Here is an 18,698-nt window from a genome sequence, read left to right on the forward strand (position 1 = left end):
CTATCTCTCAGCCTCGACATCCCCACTTTACAGAACTGTTGAACAGATTTATTTTAAATTTGAACACTTCTGTTATGTACTGAGTTGAATAGGATCCAAACTGCAGCAGTCTGATTGGTCCTAGAACAATAGGATTCAGAATGCAGCAGTCTGATTGGTCCTAGAACAATGCAGCAGTATGATTGGTCGGCAGGAACCACCCAATCATGCTGCAGATAGAAGTGAATCCACAACCTGATTGGCCTACAGGAGAATTCCGGAATTAGCCAATCATGTGCAGCCCATTGTGTAAATAATGTATATAAGCAGATACTTTGAGGGGACTTCATTCTTCCTCCTCACCACTATGAGCTGAATAAAGAGCATGAAATCACTTTGCGACTCTGAGTATATTTCAACTTCCATCTACTACAAAAATGCTAAGCTTTAACTTCCATAACCATTTTTGCAAATTGTGCTAAATTGAGCGTATTGAAGTGCAGTCTTACGGCAGCCACAAGAGGGCACGTTTCATGCACCACAAATGGATGCTTCCTCGTGGAAATGATGCAATAAGCGGGCAAAGTGCATCCAGTCAAAGCCCAAATGTTCCCCTTTCTTACAGGACTGCTGCAGTGTTCAGAGCCATCTCCTGCTCTGCCTGGGATCTCTCTTTTGGGACTGCTCATGTTACATTCGGCCTCCTTTACTAAGAAGAGCTGTTCGTCCAAAGCCTCCTTCTGCAGTTGAAGCTTCTGAACATATCCAGTCAGGGTCTCCAGCTCTTTCTCCAAGGAGAAGATGGTTCTGTCTTTTGCTTTGATCTCATCCATCTGAATTAAGACATGGGAGGACAGTGTTATTCCACAAGCCAGAGCAGTGAGCCAACGTACTTTCTACACATTCATGAAGGCAGTTTACAGAATACAGAAGCTCAACTTGTTTACATTCAAACAGGCCTTTCAATCTATGAACAGAAACTTTTCAGTCAATTGTTTTACTCTCTCCACCCCCTACCGTTACGGCTGGCAACTTTTTATGGTCAAGGAATGATTATACAGCTGTACAGCAGGCATAAATCCAAAAGGCAAAGAATCTCCATATCTGTGTCTGGATGTTTAGAAAAGATACACCTGTCAGATTTTTGACTGTTATGTCCTGGCATGTGAAAAAGCCAAAGGAAAGATAGATTGCAACTCTTCACAAGCCAAGGCTGAAAACAGGACATTAAAAAGGGACATATAGATTCTACAGAGCTAAGAAAATATTTTATTTGGTGGGCACACAACATTTTGTTATGTAGCAGCTATGTGGTGGAACCAGTGCTGGATTTACGTATAAGCTAAACAAGGTATAGCTTAGGGCCCCACTCTCTTGGCCCCCCCCAAAAAAAAATTAAAAGGAACTTTTTAAAAGTTAGAACTTAATAATTATTTCACTATTAATATATTTCTTCTTAATTGTATTTCAGTTCAACAATTACTTTGATAAAATACATATTTTGTTATGTGCAAATGGCTTTAGATACCTATTAGGTTCATAAATTACCATTCAGCATATATTCAACACAAAAAACAGCGACAATTTGTTGTTGACAAAGGACAGCTGGACATATAAAGGGCCCCATTACCTTCAGTAGCTTAGGGCCTCATCAAACCTAAATCTGGCCCTGGTGGAACTACCCTAAACTGAATTATTTTGGCCTCATGATTTTTTCTTCTTTATTTCTTTCTGTATCTGAGCTCAATCCACATTCTGATACTTTCCCAAAATGAGACAACTTGCAATGTTTAATTGTGTGATGGACAGATCAGCATGTCCCCAAAAACCAGCTCATAGCTGCCCTATTTACCATGTGATTGTCAGGTGAAAAACATGCTGAGTCAGTATGGGGTGATAAATATGGGCTGGTTCAAAGAGCCTACATCTAAAGTTTTCCAGGTGGAAAGGTCCATGGAGGCAGCTGTATAGTGAAAGTAGTGTCTGACCCAGTCTGACCACATTGGGAGGTGGTGCTTCCCAGTAGCCAGTCATAAAGGGGGGAGGGATTTATTACTGCACCTACACCAATCACTACTAGGAAGCAACACCAGTCAAGGTGGTTGCATATGATCTTATGCTACTTTCTGGGAGGTATTTGCGCTGGGGGTTTTAGAGCATCTAAACCAGGCCTGCAGTTAGGATCGAGAAGTTTTCACTCCATTTGTATTGGCTGGCACTACTCTGTGGAAAGGTTGTTGTTGTGCTCTTCAGATATTCTTCTGTAGGGAGTTCTTGTATGGTGGGGAGACTGCTTAAATGACCTTATAAAGTAGATATTTCCTACAAAATCAAGAAAGGGTGTGTTTGCTGTGCCAAATCTGTAATAAACATACAATTGGTTCTTTTAAACGTTCTCACAGCCATGTGCAAACTACTCACGAGCAAGCAGCTGTCACAGGGCAGGGAAGAACACCTAGAGGGCCCCTGTAAGATCTTTTAATGTGAGGTGTACCCCATTCACTCTATCCATTTAAGACTGTGTGCTAAAGGCATATCTTTGACTTGGACACAGCACATTTTGCTAACTTCTACATATGTTACTCTAGACGGTGTAGGCTAATTAGAGCAGATCTACACCATACCTTTAAAGCACACCCAACACACATTTAAAGCACATGACTTTCCCCAAAGAATCTTGGGAACTGTAGTTTAACCATGCTGGGAATTGTAGGGTTTTTTGTGGGGGGCGGGCCGGATGTACGATGACTGTAGCTTCTAGGATTCTTTGGGGAGATTCATGTACTTCAAATGTGTGTTGGATGTGGTTTAAAGGCATGGCATAGACCTGCCCACAGTTTGATGGCAAAGGCTCTGTGTCTTTAATATAAGCTTGATATCCAGAAGTCAGTCAGCTCTTTTGCCTGTATGGGAATGCAGTCACAGGGAAACCTGATTTTCTGCATGCAACTCTATAAAAATGAAGCAGTTGTCCATAAAAAATGTCAGTAGTCCTAACTGCAGTACTGGTTGTTGAACTATACGTAAAACGTTTAGATAAGATCAGTAGATGCTGAGCAGCTTTTCATTTTGCAAAGTCATATAAATGTTTGCTTATGTAAGATGAGTATAGAACAATTTTAGAACAAGAAGGTGACTCAGATTAATGTCTGGCTAGCATTTATCAACTGAAGTCAATTTCCCCAGCTAAGTGTGGGACTGTATACTGTACTGCAAAACAACAACACAGTGCTATCCAGTAAACTAAACAAAGGAAAAAAGCCACAAACAAACGATAGACCCTCAACACTCAGATCTCCCATTCCTCTCTGCAATGTCATGTTCAATTTACTCGGTGTCATCACCACCACCACCACCACCACCATCATTTATTATTTATACCCCACCCATTTGGCTGGGTTTCCCTAGCCACTTTGGGCAGCTCCCAACAGAATACTAAAAACACGATAAAAAATCAAACATTAAAAACTTCCCTAAACAGGGCTGCTTTCAGATATCTTCTAAAAGTCAGATACTGTAGTTGTTTATTTCCTTAACATCTGGTGGGCGGGCGTTCCACAGGGCGGGTGCCACTACCAAGAAGGCCTGGTCATTACAATGTGAAGTTATTGGACTATAATTCCCATCCTCCCTGACCATCAGCCATGCTGGCTAAAGCGGATGGGAGTTGATATCTAGCAACATCTGGAAGGCATCATGTTGGCTACTTTTGGTATTAGCTTTTCCCTAGCAGTGAAACTGTTAACCAGAATTTAGACCATGATGTTGGGAGTTGTAGTGCAAAATACCAGGGAGAAACCACACTGGGGAAGGCTGATTTTGACTGAGACCTCTCAATGTGAGACTTGAAAATGTCACAATTTGGTATGAACTAGATAACAGAAATAAGAATAATAAATGCTCAGAAAATGATTAATTTGGGGTGTCTATGTGCAAGCATTCACACAAAATAGACTCTGGATAATTTTCCACACATAACTCAAAGCCACTTCCAGAGCCTGCAATATCTTGTGATTGCAGAATCCTTAACAGGAGTTGCTTTCCTAAAAGCAAAGCAAAGTCTGCGAGGCAGGGTCTGATCTTGTTTACAGAGCTGCCAGTCTGGTGAAATGTGCTTTTAAGCCAATATGCATGACACAAGGGTCTGGCTTTGTATGTGGCTCCCAAAAAGTTTGTATTCTGGGCTAGTCATCCAGACAAATTCAGCGCTGTGGACTGAATCCAACACTCCCTCTCTGTATACACTCAGCAGTGTTTTGTACACACACGGGGGGTGGGGGGGAGATTGGCTTTGTTATTTCTCTCTAGACTTCTGCTTGCCACTAGATGTCTTCCTGCTTTACTGAATATATATATCATTTTGAAAGGTATACTCATGTTCCTTTATATGTATTGTTCTGTGTAGGACTCTGTGCACACTTTACAAGACTAACAGTGAGAAGCAAGTTGATCCTCTTTAAGCTTGGAGGCCAGAGGAAGAGGAAAATACTTTCTTAAACAGCAGCAATAAATTAAAGGCACATCTGCAGTTGATCCTTTACCTTCCACTCTTTAACACAGTTTTCAACATTTGTTTGTAGCCATTGTTTCCCATTTGCTGCTGCTTTGGAGTCTATTATTATTATTATTATTATTATTATTATTATTATTTGAAGGGCTTTCCCCCAGTGATTAATTAATCTAATCAGGGATCACATACTGAATTTGGTGATGTCACAGTGGCACGTATCCAGTCAAATTTGTTATATGATGACATCACTGAGGACAGAAAGCATCCCTGTTGTCCACCTGGTTGTGTCACACTGTACTATCAGTTCCACTGCTCACTGGCAGAGTATTTTTGCTACAGTCCAATTCTAATCATGGGTGCCTCCTTTATGCATGCATGTTGCATCAGAATTCAAATGCACATCTCAGTTAAGTGATGCAATGTGAATGTCACATGCGACGGAAGGTGTCATTTGCCTGCCGTGAAAAAACCTTAACTGGGATTCACATCTTCTCTTTAACCCCCAACCTGCTATCCTATTGAGCAAAGTGTTAGACCCTTTCACAAAGGGGTGCAAAAGAACCTCCCAATGACATATAAAGGAATAATGCATTCACCAAGGGTGGAACTGTACACAAAACACTTCACCCCCATTTCACCTCAGCCCTAGAACATTGTGCTCCTTGGGATCGCAGTAGTGGCAAGCTGTGCCCCTACCTGTGGGCAAACAAATACAATTGCAAATCGAGTTCCTGTGCTTCCATTTCAAATAGCAGGCTGGTGTGCCTACTTGCATGGGTAAATCTACTTCACTGCTTGTCTGCTGACCTTTGCAAGCAGGCAAAGACAATTATAGGAACAGTGTGAAAATGAGAGATACATCAAGAGAAAGAGAAAGAGAAAGACAGATTATGTACAGTGGCACAATTTGGCTTGTTTGCTGAAAACTGGCAGGGAACCATGTGCAGGTCTATATGGATGGCACCTAATGGCATCTTTTAAATCAGGGGTAAGGAACAATCTTCCAGGAGCCACATGCAAGTTGAAAGTGACGAGGACACAGGGAAAAGTGGATAGGATGAAGGATTGCACTTTCAACTTTGTACAGAAGTCTACATCCCAGCCATGCAAAAGCCAGCGATTTCTGTACACACAGCCCACTCCATCCTCCATACAGGCAAGCAAGTGGCTTTATTACAGTTCAAGGAAACATCCCACCAAGGCAAAAATCACCCAAAGAGAGCATGGAAGAGGGCTATGGCCTGGGGAGAAGGGGCGAGTCTCTGACGGGCTAGATAGAGAGGTGAACAGTCTTCGTATCATGGGATGGATATTTCCATCCCCCTTGCTTTAAATGTATTCCCCTCAAGAAATGGATTTTTCAAAGCAAAAATGTAATACAGTTTCCTATAAAAAGAGATGGCTTGCCTAGGGAAGGGGTACAAGGAATACATTGCCATTTGTACAGTTTTGGCTTATTCCCCCCACCCCACCCTAGGGACTGTGCTGAAAGAAATGGCTGTGGGCCTCCACCCCAAGTTCACAGAAATATATTTTTTCTTGGCAGCTGTGTACCCATGCACACAATCACGTGGAGTCAAAGAGGGCTGCTTGCATGCGTTGTTCACATGCCCTAATAACGAGGGAGACTAACTACTATTATGTAAGTTATGCTCACTGATTTTATATGTCAGTCTTGATAACACTCAGAAGGGGATGCAATGTTCCCACAGTGAATTTGATCCGTGTGGTGTGTGGCGGGGAGAGGATGGGGGCATCTCAAGCTACACTGCCCTGTTTCGGCAGCCAATTCTTTCCTGCCCCTGTAACCTTTCTTTTGTTATTGCAGGCGCCGCATAAGAGTTGTGACAACCGCACAAAACCAGTATAGTGGTACCCTGGTTTTCAAATGCCTTGGTACTCAAACAACTTGGAACCCAAACACTGCAAACCCAGAAGTAAGTGTTCCGGTTTGTGAACTGTCTTGGGAAGCCGAATGTGCTCCATTTTGAGTGTTACGCTTCCATTTTGAGTGTTACGCTGAGGTCTGTCTGTTTTTGCTATTTATTTTGCGTTTTTGCGGCTCTTTTTGTTTTGTTTTTTTGTGACTGTGGGGAACCCAGTTCAGCTACTGACTGATTGTGTGACTGCAGTACATTGTTTATTGCTTTCATTTTATGGATCAATAATCTCATTAGATAGTAAAATCCATGTTAAATTGCTGTTTTAGGGGTTGTTTTTAAAAGTCTGGGACGGACGGATTAATCAATTTTGCATTACTTTCTATGGGAAAGCGCGCCTTGGTTTTGGAACACTTTTGTTTGGGAACAGACTTCTGGAACGAATTAAGTTTGAGAACCAAGGTACCACTGTATGTACTTCTGAGCCCTGTTAAGTGGCTTCCCATCCAGATAAGGTTACTAACCAGTCTGCGGATATCCCTCTCGCTCTCCCATTTGATCTTCGAGATTGCTTCCTGGTGGGATTGGTGCTCACTCCGAAGATCCCCCGCTTTGATCTTATCCGCCTGGATCATGTTGTTCAGGGCTTCGTCCACCTGCTTTTTGGCAGACTTGAGTTCGGTAATTTCCTGCAAAAGCTTAAGGCGCTCAGAGTCAAATTGTTTCCTGGCCTCTTCGCGAGCCTCAATGGTCAGTGCTGTCCGTACTTTGTCGCTGCTCCCTTCCCGCAACGCGTACAGGGCTGACTTGAGCCTCTGGATTTCACTGTCTCTGATTTTCATTGTCCGAGCCATTTCCTGCTCGTGCTGCTTGATGAGATTCTCCCGCACGGCCTGCAGCTCCTTCATCTTCTCCTCGTGGAGCTTCGCTTTCAGTTCAGTGATCTGCACTGTCTGCTTGCGCTGCTCCAGCTCCCGGATCCGCTTTGTTTCTTGGGTTTTCTCCCTTTCAAGTCTGCTTACCTACGGGAAGACAATAAAGCAAGGGAGAGAGAAAAATAGATGTAATTAAACAATTAATAATGATGACAATGACTATCCATTACATTTGTCGCTACATAAAATGTTTCAAAGCAGATGGCAATTATAAAAAAGTATACCAACACAGAAGTTTAAAGCAACAGCAAAAGAATTAAACAACCTTCCTTAATACAAATACTCCTCCTGCAATTTGATAAAAAGGCTGAATCCTAGCCTTCCTTACTAAAAGGGTGAACACAGCAGTAGGCTGAAGTATGATCATACCATATGATCGTAGTTAAAAATAAAATGCTGGGGTAAACAGATCTGTCTTTGCTTGTGGCCTAAAAGTTGATAATGGTGATATAAGTCTTAAAAATGTTCAGAGAATTTGCAGTTGTCACACAATTCCAAATGGCTTCTTTTTCTTCCAAGAGTGAGACCAAAAGCTTGTTTACTAATGTAGCTAAAGTCCTGAGCAGCAAGTTTCCAACCAAACCTTAAGTGTGAACCCTGAGTCCCAAGCAATTCACACCTGAGTTAATCTGATCTCCACCTTTGGGGAATTGCACACTGATTCAGATGCTCGGCTTCCATTCATTCTGAATTATAGAGATAAATTTCTAAGACTTTTTGTTATGGTTGCTGTTGCTATCAGAATTCTAGGGTTGGAAGGGACCCCAAGGGTCAACTAGTCCAAACCCCCGCTATTCGGGAAATCTAACACATTTCCTTTGTATGTGTTCCAATACACTGTATTTCAGGCTTAAAAAACTGGCTCACGAGGGTGAAGATACAGAGGGGGAGGACAAGGATATGGTGTGCTTTACCTGCAAGCAAGTTTGTAATTGTAATTCACCCAATGTTTGCTATTTTTCAATGGGCCACCAGAAAATGGTTAACAATAGATCACTAAGGTGTTCTGTGGCTGGTAGGTTTTGGGGCAGCCTACAGTTTTGTGTTCTATTCATCGTTGTTGATGCAGGCCACTTTACTAGATTTGTAGATGGAAGAAGGTGGTATCTCATATCAGCAGTGCGAGATTTACATATAAGCTAAACAAGCTATAGCTTAGGGCCCCACTCTCTTGGGGGCCCGAAAAAAAATTTAAAGAAAAAAACTGGATATACAGTACATTTCCAAAATATAATATAAAATATATACTTATTTGTAATTGTATTTCAGTTCAACAATTACTTTGATAAAATACATATTTTGTTATGTGCAAATGGCTTTAGATACCTATTAGGTCCATAAATTACCATATAGAAAATATTCAACATAAAAAACAGTGACAATTTGTTGTTGACAAAAGACAGCTGGACATAGAAAGGGCCCCATTACCTTCAGTAGCCTAGGGCCTCATCAAACCTAAATCCAGCCCTGCATATCAGTCTTACTCTGAATATACAGCTTATTCTGAAAAGGAAAGCATGGCTTTTGAGCCAAGGTGACGATTAAACCTTTGCTCCTCTGTGTCTCAATTTCACAAAATACTATCTAAGGGTACGCAAGGGAAGATTCTGCTCGTGTCAGGCCTGACTCCAGAAAGCAAATCTAAAGATTGTAACTTCACAAAAGATGGCTTACATTACGCAGGTTATTTCTGACGAATATCCCCCCACTCTGCACTATCCTCTGACACTTGAACATGAACTCTCTTTACTGTGTGTATGTGATTTGTTTTACTGCTGCGGAATTATCCTGTCATCTGGAGAATCTAGTTTTGTTTCTTCTATCTACAATTTAAAAGATGCATAAATCAAGCTGAAGAGATCATTTACAAAATTTGCTGTAAATATATATATGCCAGTCAGCATTCCTGCATATAGATATAGCCAGTCAGCAATCCTACAAAAGAATAAAAATAGCAGGAAACAAACAACAAGACAACACAGAAGAGGGTAAAAATCAGAACTCACAAATTCTTGAAAATAGTGTAAAAGTTAGCAATCTTTAAAAGGCTGTGTAAATTAAAAAAATATTTGCCTGGTTCTAAAACAATAGCAAGGTAAGGGCCAGGTGACTCTCACCTGGGATGGCATTCCACATGCATGACATTGCCACCAAACAGCCAGTCTCCAAGGGAGCTTTTCTGCCATTGCAAATAGAAGGCAAGAGGATGAGAGATTTTAAGCCTTCCTTCATGGTCTCAATCTTGCTCGCCCACACCTTATGCACCAGCTCAGTGCCAGATTCACGTATAAGCTAAACAAGCTATAGCTTAGGGGCCCCCAAAAAAATTAAAGGAAAAAAGCCCTGGATGTACATTTCCAAAATATACGATAAAAATCAAATCAAATAAAACCTACATACAGCAACAGTGTTTTGTGTTGTGTAGGCTCCTGTGATGTAAGTAATGGGCCCCGCCTGCTAGCCTGCTCCCTAAAATATCACTGGTTTGCTCATTTCTATATATAGGGTGCCTACATTCTGCATGTGCAAATGGCTTTGGATACCTATTAGGTCTATAAATTACCATATAGCATATATTCAACACAAAAACCAGCGACAATTTGTTGTTGACAAAGGACAGTTGGACATATAAAGGGCCCTATTACCTTCAGTAGCTTAGGGCCTCATCAAACCTAAATCCAGTCCTGCACCAGCTATTTATTTTTTAAAATAAGCAAGCATGCTGGGGTTAACTACGTGACAAGCCTCACATCTAGCTTGGCCCTTCCGCAACACTGATTATTTCCTTGAGCCCATCTGAAATCTGCTGACAGAGCTTTTGAAGTCTGTGCATCGCAACCTGAATGGGTGGCTTAAATCCGCACTTCATCTTTATTACTTCAGAAACAATATTGAATAGGAATTTTGCCTAAAGAAGGGCTCATGTATGGATCTCAGCACTCGCCCCTATAAATATTTCACGGTTCTTGACAGAAAACAACAACAATAATGCCTTTTCTGCACTGTAAGCTGCTTTCAACATCATCACGAGGGCAGACTTCAAGTGCAGCCTGATAGTGACAAAAGCAATTTAGTGAGGGAAAAACACTTGGATAGAGAAACAATTTTGGTTTAATACTAAAGCTTGCAGGGGGAGGGGTGTTCAGTGCACAGTGATGACCGGGGAAAGGCTTTTGTTAAACAAATAAGGCTTTCCTTTGAGTATTTCTTTTTCAACAAATATAGTGAAATACAATTTAAGGGAAAGCAAAGAAATATTTAAAACCAACAGGGAGGCCCACTCACTGATAACACCAAGGAAAAATCAATATAATATTGTAATAGGCTTGCAGCGATGAAGCCTTGTCAGAAACTGCACGTGTGGACTTTTTCTGTGGAGGGAAAAAAGGGACTATCTGTGCTCAGCCAACAATTCTGTGAGGCAAGTAAGGCTGAGATGAGGTGACTATCCCAAGTCCACATCGTGAGTTTTGTGGCTCAGTTGGGAACTGAACTCAGGTCTCCTTGGGTGAAGTCCAAAACTCAGCCCACCTCACCAGGCGTGGAGAATCTTTTTTCATTCCGAGGGCCTCATTGCATCCAACCTCCTCGGACCACATACTGGCAGTGGGCAGAGACAAACAAAAGTGGGTGTGGCCAGAACAGGTGAGGCCAGAAGTTACACATAAACAGCACCCACCATACATAGATTCAGCACACACCTGTTCACATACACATGCACACGCATACACATGGCACACACACATGTACAATTTGGAATAATTGCATATGCATAAGCAGACTTTCACTCACATGCTCCCTCCACTGCAATTGGGCTTGCTCTATTTAGGACAGTTTGCACAATCGCCTCAATGGATATGGCATATGCTTAGACCATTGAAAAGTACCATACATGCCACCCCAGGCCCCAGTGGCTATGCAGCTTCCAGTTTGCACATGCCAGGATGAACAACTTTTCATGTTCACCGTATGCATGTAAGGATGATCAGGGTTTCTTATTGGTTAGAAAGTCTCCACACACACCTGTACCCATGCAGGGCTGGCAGGTACATGGGGGAAGTCACTGGGGTCCTGCTCCGTATTCCGAGTGCATATGCATAGAGGTTACCATGTGAATTTTCATGACATTGAAAGAAGACTTCAGTTTGGAATAATTGTTGTAGGGTGATTCTGGGGACATGTTTTAGTTAGCTGTCTCCAAAAGCGATATGAAAATAGCTCTTGCCTAAGGAAGAGCACTGATCAGTTTTAGTTCTGATGTGAAGACTTTGGTGACCTATGCTGAACCCAAATTGCTCTTTGGAAACTTTTCCTCCCCTTAGCATTTATCTGGTTTAAAATATTTTCCATACCCATGGACGAAGGAATAAAATAAAGAAGGGGGGAATGCTTTTGTTGCTTCAGTATATCTTGGGATAGTCACCTCATCTCAGCCTTACTTGCCTCACAGAGTTGTTAGAATAAAATGAAGAAACTCCTTTGTTTTTGTTTTTTTTATAAAATATTTATTGAGATTTTACAAAAAACAAAGATTAACAAAGTAACAAGAAAACATAAAAAGAGAAAGGTGAAAAAAAACATACAAAAATACATAAAATAGAAAAAATAAAAAATAAAAATAAAAATACAAAATGCAAAAAATGAATAAGTAAGAAAAGATTAAAAACAAATCCATTTTTTGTATCTTTAAACTCATTAGCTTGTTTCCTTGACCTCCTCACACCTCCCCTTTTTGTATTCCCATTTACATAATCAAATCAACAAATCCTTACCCTCTTTCATTTATCTTAACTCTATATCTTAACATATTATAACTCTATATTTTCATCTATTATCAATCCATTTTTGCATATTCTTATTAACTTTGTTGCTAATACCACTTATTTTCAATCCAACATCATTTTAACATTCATTAATTTTACAGTGTTTCTGCAAATAGTCTTTAAATTTCTTCCAATCTTCTTCCACCAACTCTTCTCCCAGGTCTCGGATTCTGCCAGTCATTTCCGCCAATTCCATATAGTCCATCACCTTCATCTGCCACTCTTCCAGAGTGGGTAAATCTTGTGTCTTCCAATACTTTGCAATAAGTATTCTTGCTGCTGTTCTTGCATACATGAAGAAAGTTCTATCCTTCTTTGGCACCAATTGGCCGACAATGCCCAAAAGAAAGGCCTCTGGTTTCTTCAAGAAGGTATATTTAAATACCTTTTTCATTTCATTATAGATCATTTCCCATTATAGATCTTTGGGCACGTCCACCAAAGGTGAAAAAATGTACCTTCATTTTCTTTACATTTCCAACATTTATTATCGGGCAAATTATATATTTTTGCAAGCTTGACTGGTGTCATGTACCACCTGTATATCATTTTCATAATATTCTCTCTTAAGGCATTACATGCCGTAAATTTCATACCGGTGGTCCACAACTGTTCCCAGTCAGCAAACATAATGTTATGTCCAACATCTTGTGCCCATTTAATCATAGCAGATTTAACCGTTTCATCCTGCGTATTCCATTTTAACAGCAAGTTATACATTCTTGAAAGTATCTTAGTTTTGGGATCTAACAGTTCTGTTTCCAATTTTGATTTTTCCACCTGGAAGCCAATTTTTTTGTCCAAATTATAGGCCTCTCTTATTTGATAATAATGAAGCCAGTCTTGCACTTTATCTTTTAATTTCTCAAAACTCTGCAATTTCAATTTGTCTCCTTCTTGTTCCAATATTTCCCAATATTTCGGCCATTTGGCCTCCATATTGAGCTTTTTCTGAGCCTTTGCTTCCATCGGTGACAACCACCTTGGGGTTTTATTTTCAAGTAAATCTTTATATCTTATCCAGACATTAAACAATGCTTTCCTGACAATATGGTTTTTAAATGCTTTATGTGCTTTAACCTTGTCGTACCACAAATATGCATGCCACCCAAAAACATTATTAAAACCTTCTAAGTCCAAAATGTCTGTGTTCTCAAGAAGCAGCCAGTCTTTCAACCAGCAGAATGCTGCTGATTCATAGTAAAGTTTAAGGTCTGGCAGGGCAAATCCGCCTCTTTCCTTTGCGTCAGTTAATATTTTAAATTTTATTCTGGGCTTCTTGCCCTGCCAGACAAATCTAGAAATATCTCTCTGCCACTTCTTGAAACAGACATTCGCAGCTTGGGGAGCCCTGCAGGACTTCCCTGCAGGGCTCTCCAAGCTGCGGATAGCAACCTGCTGCCCCACACGAGGGGCGCTCTTAAGCAGAGTGCCCCTCGCGCGGGGCAGACATTCGCAGCTTGGGGAGCCCTGCAGGCGTTCCCTGCAGGGCTCTCCAAGCTGCGGATAGCAGCCTGCTGCCCCGCGCGAGGGGCGCTCTGCTTCAGAGCGCCCCTCGCGCGGGGCAGACATTCGCAGCTTGGGGAGCCCTGCAGGACTTCCCTGCCCCGCGCGAGGGAACTCCTGCAGGGCTCCCCAAGCTGCGAATGTCTGCCCCGCGCGAGGGGCGCTCTGAAGCAGAGCGCCCCTCGCGCGGGGCAGCAGGCTGCTATCCTCAGCCTAGGCAGCCCTGGGGGAACTCTTCTGAAGGCTGGCGGCGGGAGAAGGGCTTTTCTTCCCACCGCCAGCCTTCAGAGCAGCCTTCTGAATGTTGGTGGTGGGGAGGAAAACCTTCCTCCCACCGCAAGTCTTCAAGACAGGTCCGGGAACAGAGGAGAAGTGCTGCGCACCTTCCCCTCTGTTCCCGGACCTGTCCTGAAGGCTTGCGGTGGGAGAAGGGCTTTCCTCCCCACCGCCAACATTCAGAATGCTGTTCTGAATGTTGGCGGTGGGGAGGAAAACCTTCCTCCCACCGCAAGTCTTCAGGACAGGTCCGGGAACAGAGGAGAAGGCGCGCTGCGCTTCCCCACTGTCCCCGGAGATTTCCCTGTGGGCTTTCGTCTTGCGAAGCAAGGCCATAGGGAAATTCGTCTTGCGAAGCCGCTAAAAAATCGGAAAACCCTTTCGTCTTGCGGGTTTTTCGTTTAGCGAGGCATTCGTCTTGCGGGGCACCACTGTATTAGCTTAGCCTTTTGTTCTGAGTAAATTGCACTTATACCATTATCAAACCCTTGACCAACCCCCATCCCCTGAAGATTTTTCTTCATAAAATTCCAAGAAATATTGTCAAAGGCTTTCTTCGCATCTATGAAAATTAAAACTGCTTTGGTATTAATATTCACTTGCAACTTCTCCAAAATGTTAATTATGTTCCTCGTGTTGTCAGACAAGTGTCTACCTGGGAGAAAGCCAGCTTGGTCCTTATGTATCTCTTCCACTAATACTTTTTTTAATCTATTAGCCAAAATATCAGCAAATATTTTGTAATCCACATTGAGCAGGGATATGGGGCGGTAGTTCTTAAGTTGTGTCTTTTCAGACTCAGTTTTCGGTATAAGCGTAATATAAGCTTCCTTCCACGACTCTGGCGCTTTTCCCCCCTCCAAAATTTCATTACAGACCTCCTTTAGTGGTTGAATTAACCAATCTTTCAAAGAACTATAGTATTTTGAGGTTAAGCCATCCGGCCCTGGAGATTTACCCAACTGCATATTCTGAATGGCAGCTTCTACCTCCTGTTCTGTAATTTTGTGGTTCAGCATTATCTTGTTTTCTTGAGAGATTTTTTGTAATCCATTTGTTTTTAAAAATTGGTCTATATCAAACTCTTTCTGTGGCCCTTGTGTATATAACTGTTTAAAATACCTCTGGAAGCATTTTCTAATTTCCACTGGATTCTGAATGTTCTTTCCTTCCACTTCCAAGTTAGTAATAGTATTGAGCTTTTGTCTTTTTTTCATTTGCCAAGCTAACAATTTTCCACATTTATTTGCCGATTCAAATGTCCTTTGTCTCATTTGTTTGATTTTCCATTCAATTTCATGATTCATCATCTTCATATATTGCACTTGATATAACTTTATGTCTTTCAGAATCTCTTGTGATTTTGGTTTCGCTCTTAGTTTCTTCTCACCCTCCTTTATTTTTTCCAAAATTTTATCTTTTTTCTCATTTTGGGCTCTCTTCTTTATTGTATTCTGTTGAATCAGAAACCCCCTCATAACTGCTTTACTTGCGTCCCAGATTATTATTTTTTCAGTAGTAGTATTCAAATTTATCTCAAAATAGTCTCTCAATGTTTTTTGGGCCTTCTTGATAACCTCTTGATCTCTAAACAAGGTGTCATCCATCCTCCATCTGAAGGAACCGATTGGTGTTAGTTTCATCTCCATTTTCACAGCATTATGGTCGGAGCAAGTTTTTGGGCAAATTTCCACTTTTCGAGTCTTAGGTGCCAGTCCTCTAGTTATCCATATTTGGTCAATTCTTGTCCATGTCATTTTGGCTTCAGAGAAGAATGTTCCCTCTCTTCCTAAGGGGTTCTTAACTCTCCAAATGTCAATCAAGTCCATATTGTCAGTCAGCTCAAAAAAAGTTTTTGGTAGTCTGCCATCTTTAGTTACAACCTGTCTCTGCGACTTGTCCATATTTGTAGATACAACTCCATTCATATCTCCCATCATAATAATGTTGTAATCCATATGGTCTAATAATGTCTCATGCAATTTCTTAAAAAATTCAGATTTCCCCTCATTTGGTGCATAAACTCCTACTATTAAAATTTTTTCTCCTTGTGGTTGAATTTCAATTGCCACAAATCTTCCTTGGTCGTCTTTAAAAACGAATTTCGGTGATAGGCTCTCTTTTGCATAAATAACAACTCCTCTCTTTTTAACCTTATCCGATGAAATAAACTCTTGACCCAATCTTTTATTAATCAATACTTTCCTATGTAGCCTTATCACATGTGTTTCCTGTAAGCAAATTAAGTCCAATTGTTCCTTTTTCAATAGATGAAAAACTTTCCTCCTCTTCTCCGGGGACTTAAATCCATGGATATTCCAACTTAATAATTGCAGAGACATGGTGTGTTTATTCTACTTTCCTCCAACTGCTCCCAATAATTCCTCTTGTTCTGAGGGTGGTATCACTTTTTCTATCTTGTCCAATCCCAAAGGTGGTGGTACTATGTCTAGTACTCCTGGTCTTAAAGCTCTCAGCTCTTCTACAACTTCTTTTTGCAGGTCTTCTTCGTGTTCTCTCAAGAATTTTTCTTTATCTTCCACTGATCTTATTTTAAACTTTTTCCCTTTAAAGGTAAAGGATAGGCCTTGGGGGAATTCCCACCTAAAAATGATTCTATTTCCTCTCAACAGGGCCACCAAATCTCCGTAATTAGACCTAAGGTCCAAAAGATATTTCGGAATGTCCTTGAATATCTCCACTCTTGAATCGTTTATTTCCAAGGTCTTCTGGAAGTGCAGACTCAGTATTTTGTCTCTCTCCTCTTTTGATCGGAGGGTAATCAAACAGTCTCTCGACCTGTTCTTTCACCCTCCTCTTCCCAGTCTGAAAGCACTTACTATCTTAAAGTCTTGCTTGTCATCCAAGTTCTAAAAGCCTGCAAATTCCTGTGTAAGAAAATCACTTAGGCTGTCTTTTTCAAGTTCAGGGACCGCCCTGATCCTCAGATTAGTCTGTTTCTCCCTCAGTTCAATCATGGACAAAAGCGACTGATGGTCCCCAAGCTGTTTGCATATCGGTATTATTTTTCCTCTACAGCCACTGCTTTTCCCCTTGCTTCCTCTGCTATCTTTCGATTAGAAGTAGATTCTTGCAGCAGTTTTTCAATAGATTCTGTATTGGAGTTCACCTTTGAATGCCATCTTGAACTCCTTGGAGAGTTAGATAAAAATGTGCCAAAAATAATGGCTTAATTTGTTTCCCTTAAAGTTATCCAATACTTATTGGATTTATTTTTATGCGCCTCTTTTCATCTGTCCCACCTAGACTTCTGGAATTCACCTCTGTTCAAACTGTGTTTCTAAAATTGTGGTGATGATACCGCCAGCAATGTACAGTAGATGACACTTTTCTGCTGTTGGGACAATCTTTCTGATCCTTCAGGTATTTGCTATGGGACCCCTTTGTAGAACACAAGAGTACAATTTAAGGAAGGGGCCTCTTACCCATCCTCTGTTTTATAACACATAGGATTATTACTCAGGAATATCTCTCATTATTACAAGAAGGAAAAATTACAAGAAAAACTGCAACGAACACCATGAATCTTCTCGCCGCTCTTAAAATCTGGTTGCCCCACCCATTTTCGATATATGACGTGGGTCCCTTTGTCTCTCTCTTGTTAACAGCACATTCCAAAAAGCTGCAACCAACCAAGAGATGCAGATGACTGTAGGGTTGGAATGAAGTGGCAATTGTCAGGACAACCTCCTCCTCACGCTACATCTTCCAGGCCTCTGGCAACTAGCCTACGGTTCTTAAGTGAACTGAGCAGCTAATTTTTCCCTGAGTGCTGCAGGATCTGTGCCAAGGAAAGGGGGGAGGGGACCCAACACAAGCTGTCTTTCAAGATTGTAAAAATAGAGTGCAGCACATGATGAATTGGAAACAAAAGCTCAATTTCCACTCACTTACACATAGGTAAGTCCCACTGACATGATTGGCGCTTCTGCACATATTTTTTTGGGGCGTAGGTTTACAGCTCTCCTCTCATTCAAAATTATTATTTTGTTGCTAAAATGGGCTGCAAATTAATGACTGACTCTCACTGGAGGGCCAAAGGAGAAATACTCTGGAGTACACTATCTTGTCTGATATTAATGCAGCACCGAGTCTTTCTTTCATCCCAATCATTCTACAATGAAATAAACTGGATTTCAACAGACACAGTTGATTGTCCTCTGAGGTTAATGGTAGCCTTGATCTATGGACAGCCCAGAAAGGTCTTTGTGATGAAAGACTTCATGGAAGTTAAAATGGTACTGCTTAATTATGGAATCCAGTGGCAGCCTAGATTTGTTTTGCCTGAGGCGATGCTTATTGGCAAAAGAATCAAAGAGTCTGGGTCACTGATGTCGATTACAGTTCTCTGGGCAGAGAGAGAAAGGGAGAGGAAATCTTCCCCAAGAACCTTATAAAATTGCTAGTGTGGCTGGACTGCAAATTCAAAGTGGCAAGACAGCGTTAGAACTGAAGCAGATAGGCAAGTAAAATTCATAGAGAATCTGGACGTCATTTCACAGCACAGGTGGAAGAATGCCATTTTTTTTAATGCTTCTGAAAAGGAAAAGAAAGGTCCAGCCATCTTCCCATTGGGCTAGTTTTTTGACACAAGAGCATCCATAATGTAACTCTCCTCTGCAATCTGAAATAGTACAGTCGGAATTCTACAGTCCCCTTTCCACCTCATTCTGCAGCCCAGGAACGCATGAAGCTGTCAGAGCACTGATCTATCTACATCAGTGCTGTGGACACTTCCTGACAGCAGCTCCCCAGGGTTTCAAGGCAG

At 41.4% G+C, this 18,698-nt stretch overlaps 1 protein-coding gene across 2 annotated transcripts in view; it reads right to left on the reverse strand.

Annotated features, from left to right (window-relative positions):
* The window catches only part of JAKMIP2 (janus kinase and microtubule interacting protein 2), a 90,848-nt gene that overhangs the window by 20,519 nt on the left and 51,631 nt on the right, over positions 1-18,698 (reverse strand). For both annotated transcript variants that reach the window (XM_083593923.1, XM_083593922.1), the window contains exons 3-4: positions 6,894-7,391; positions 603-812 (exon numbers count right to left, since the gene is read on the reverse strand). In XM_083593923.1, coding sequence (XP_083450049.1) covers positions 603-812; positions 6,894-7,391 — 708 coding nt within the window. The remainder of the gene's footprint in view (positions 1-602; positions 813-6,893; positions 7,392-18,698) is intronic.

The sequence above is a fragment of the Podarcis filfolensis genome (genome assembly GCF_964270895.1).
Source record: "Podarcis filfolensis genome assembly, chromosome: 2".
NCBI lineage: Eukaryota > Metazoa > Chordata > Lepidosauria > Squamata > Lacertidae > Podarcis > Podarcis filfolensis.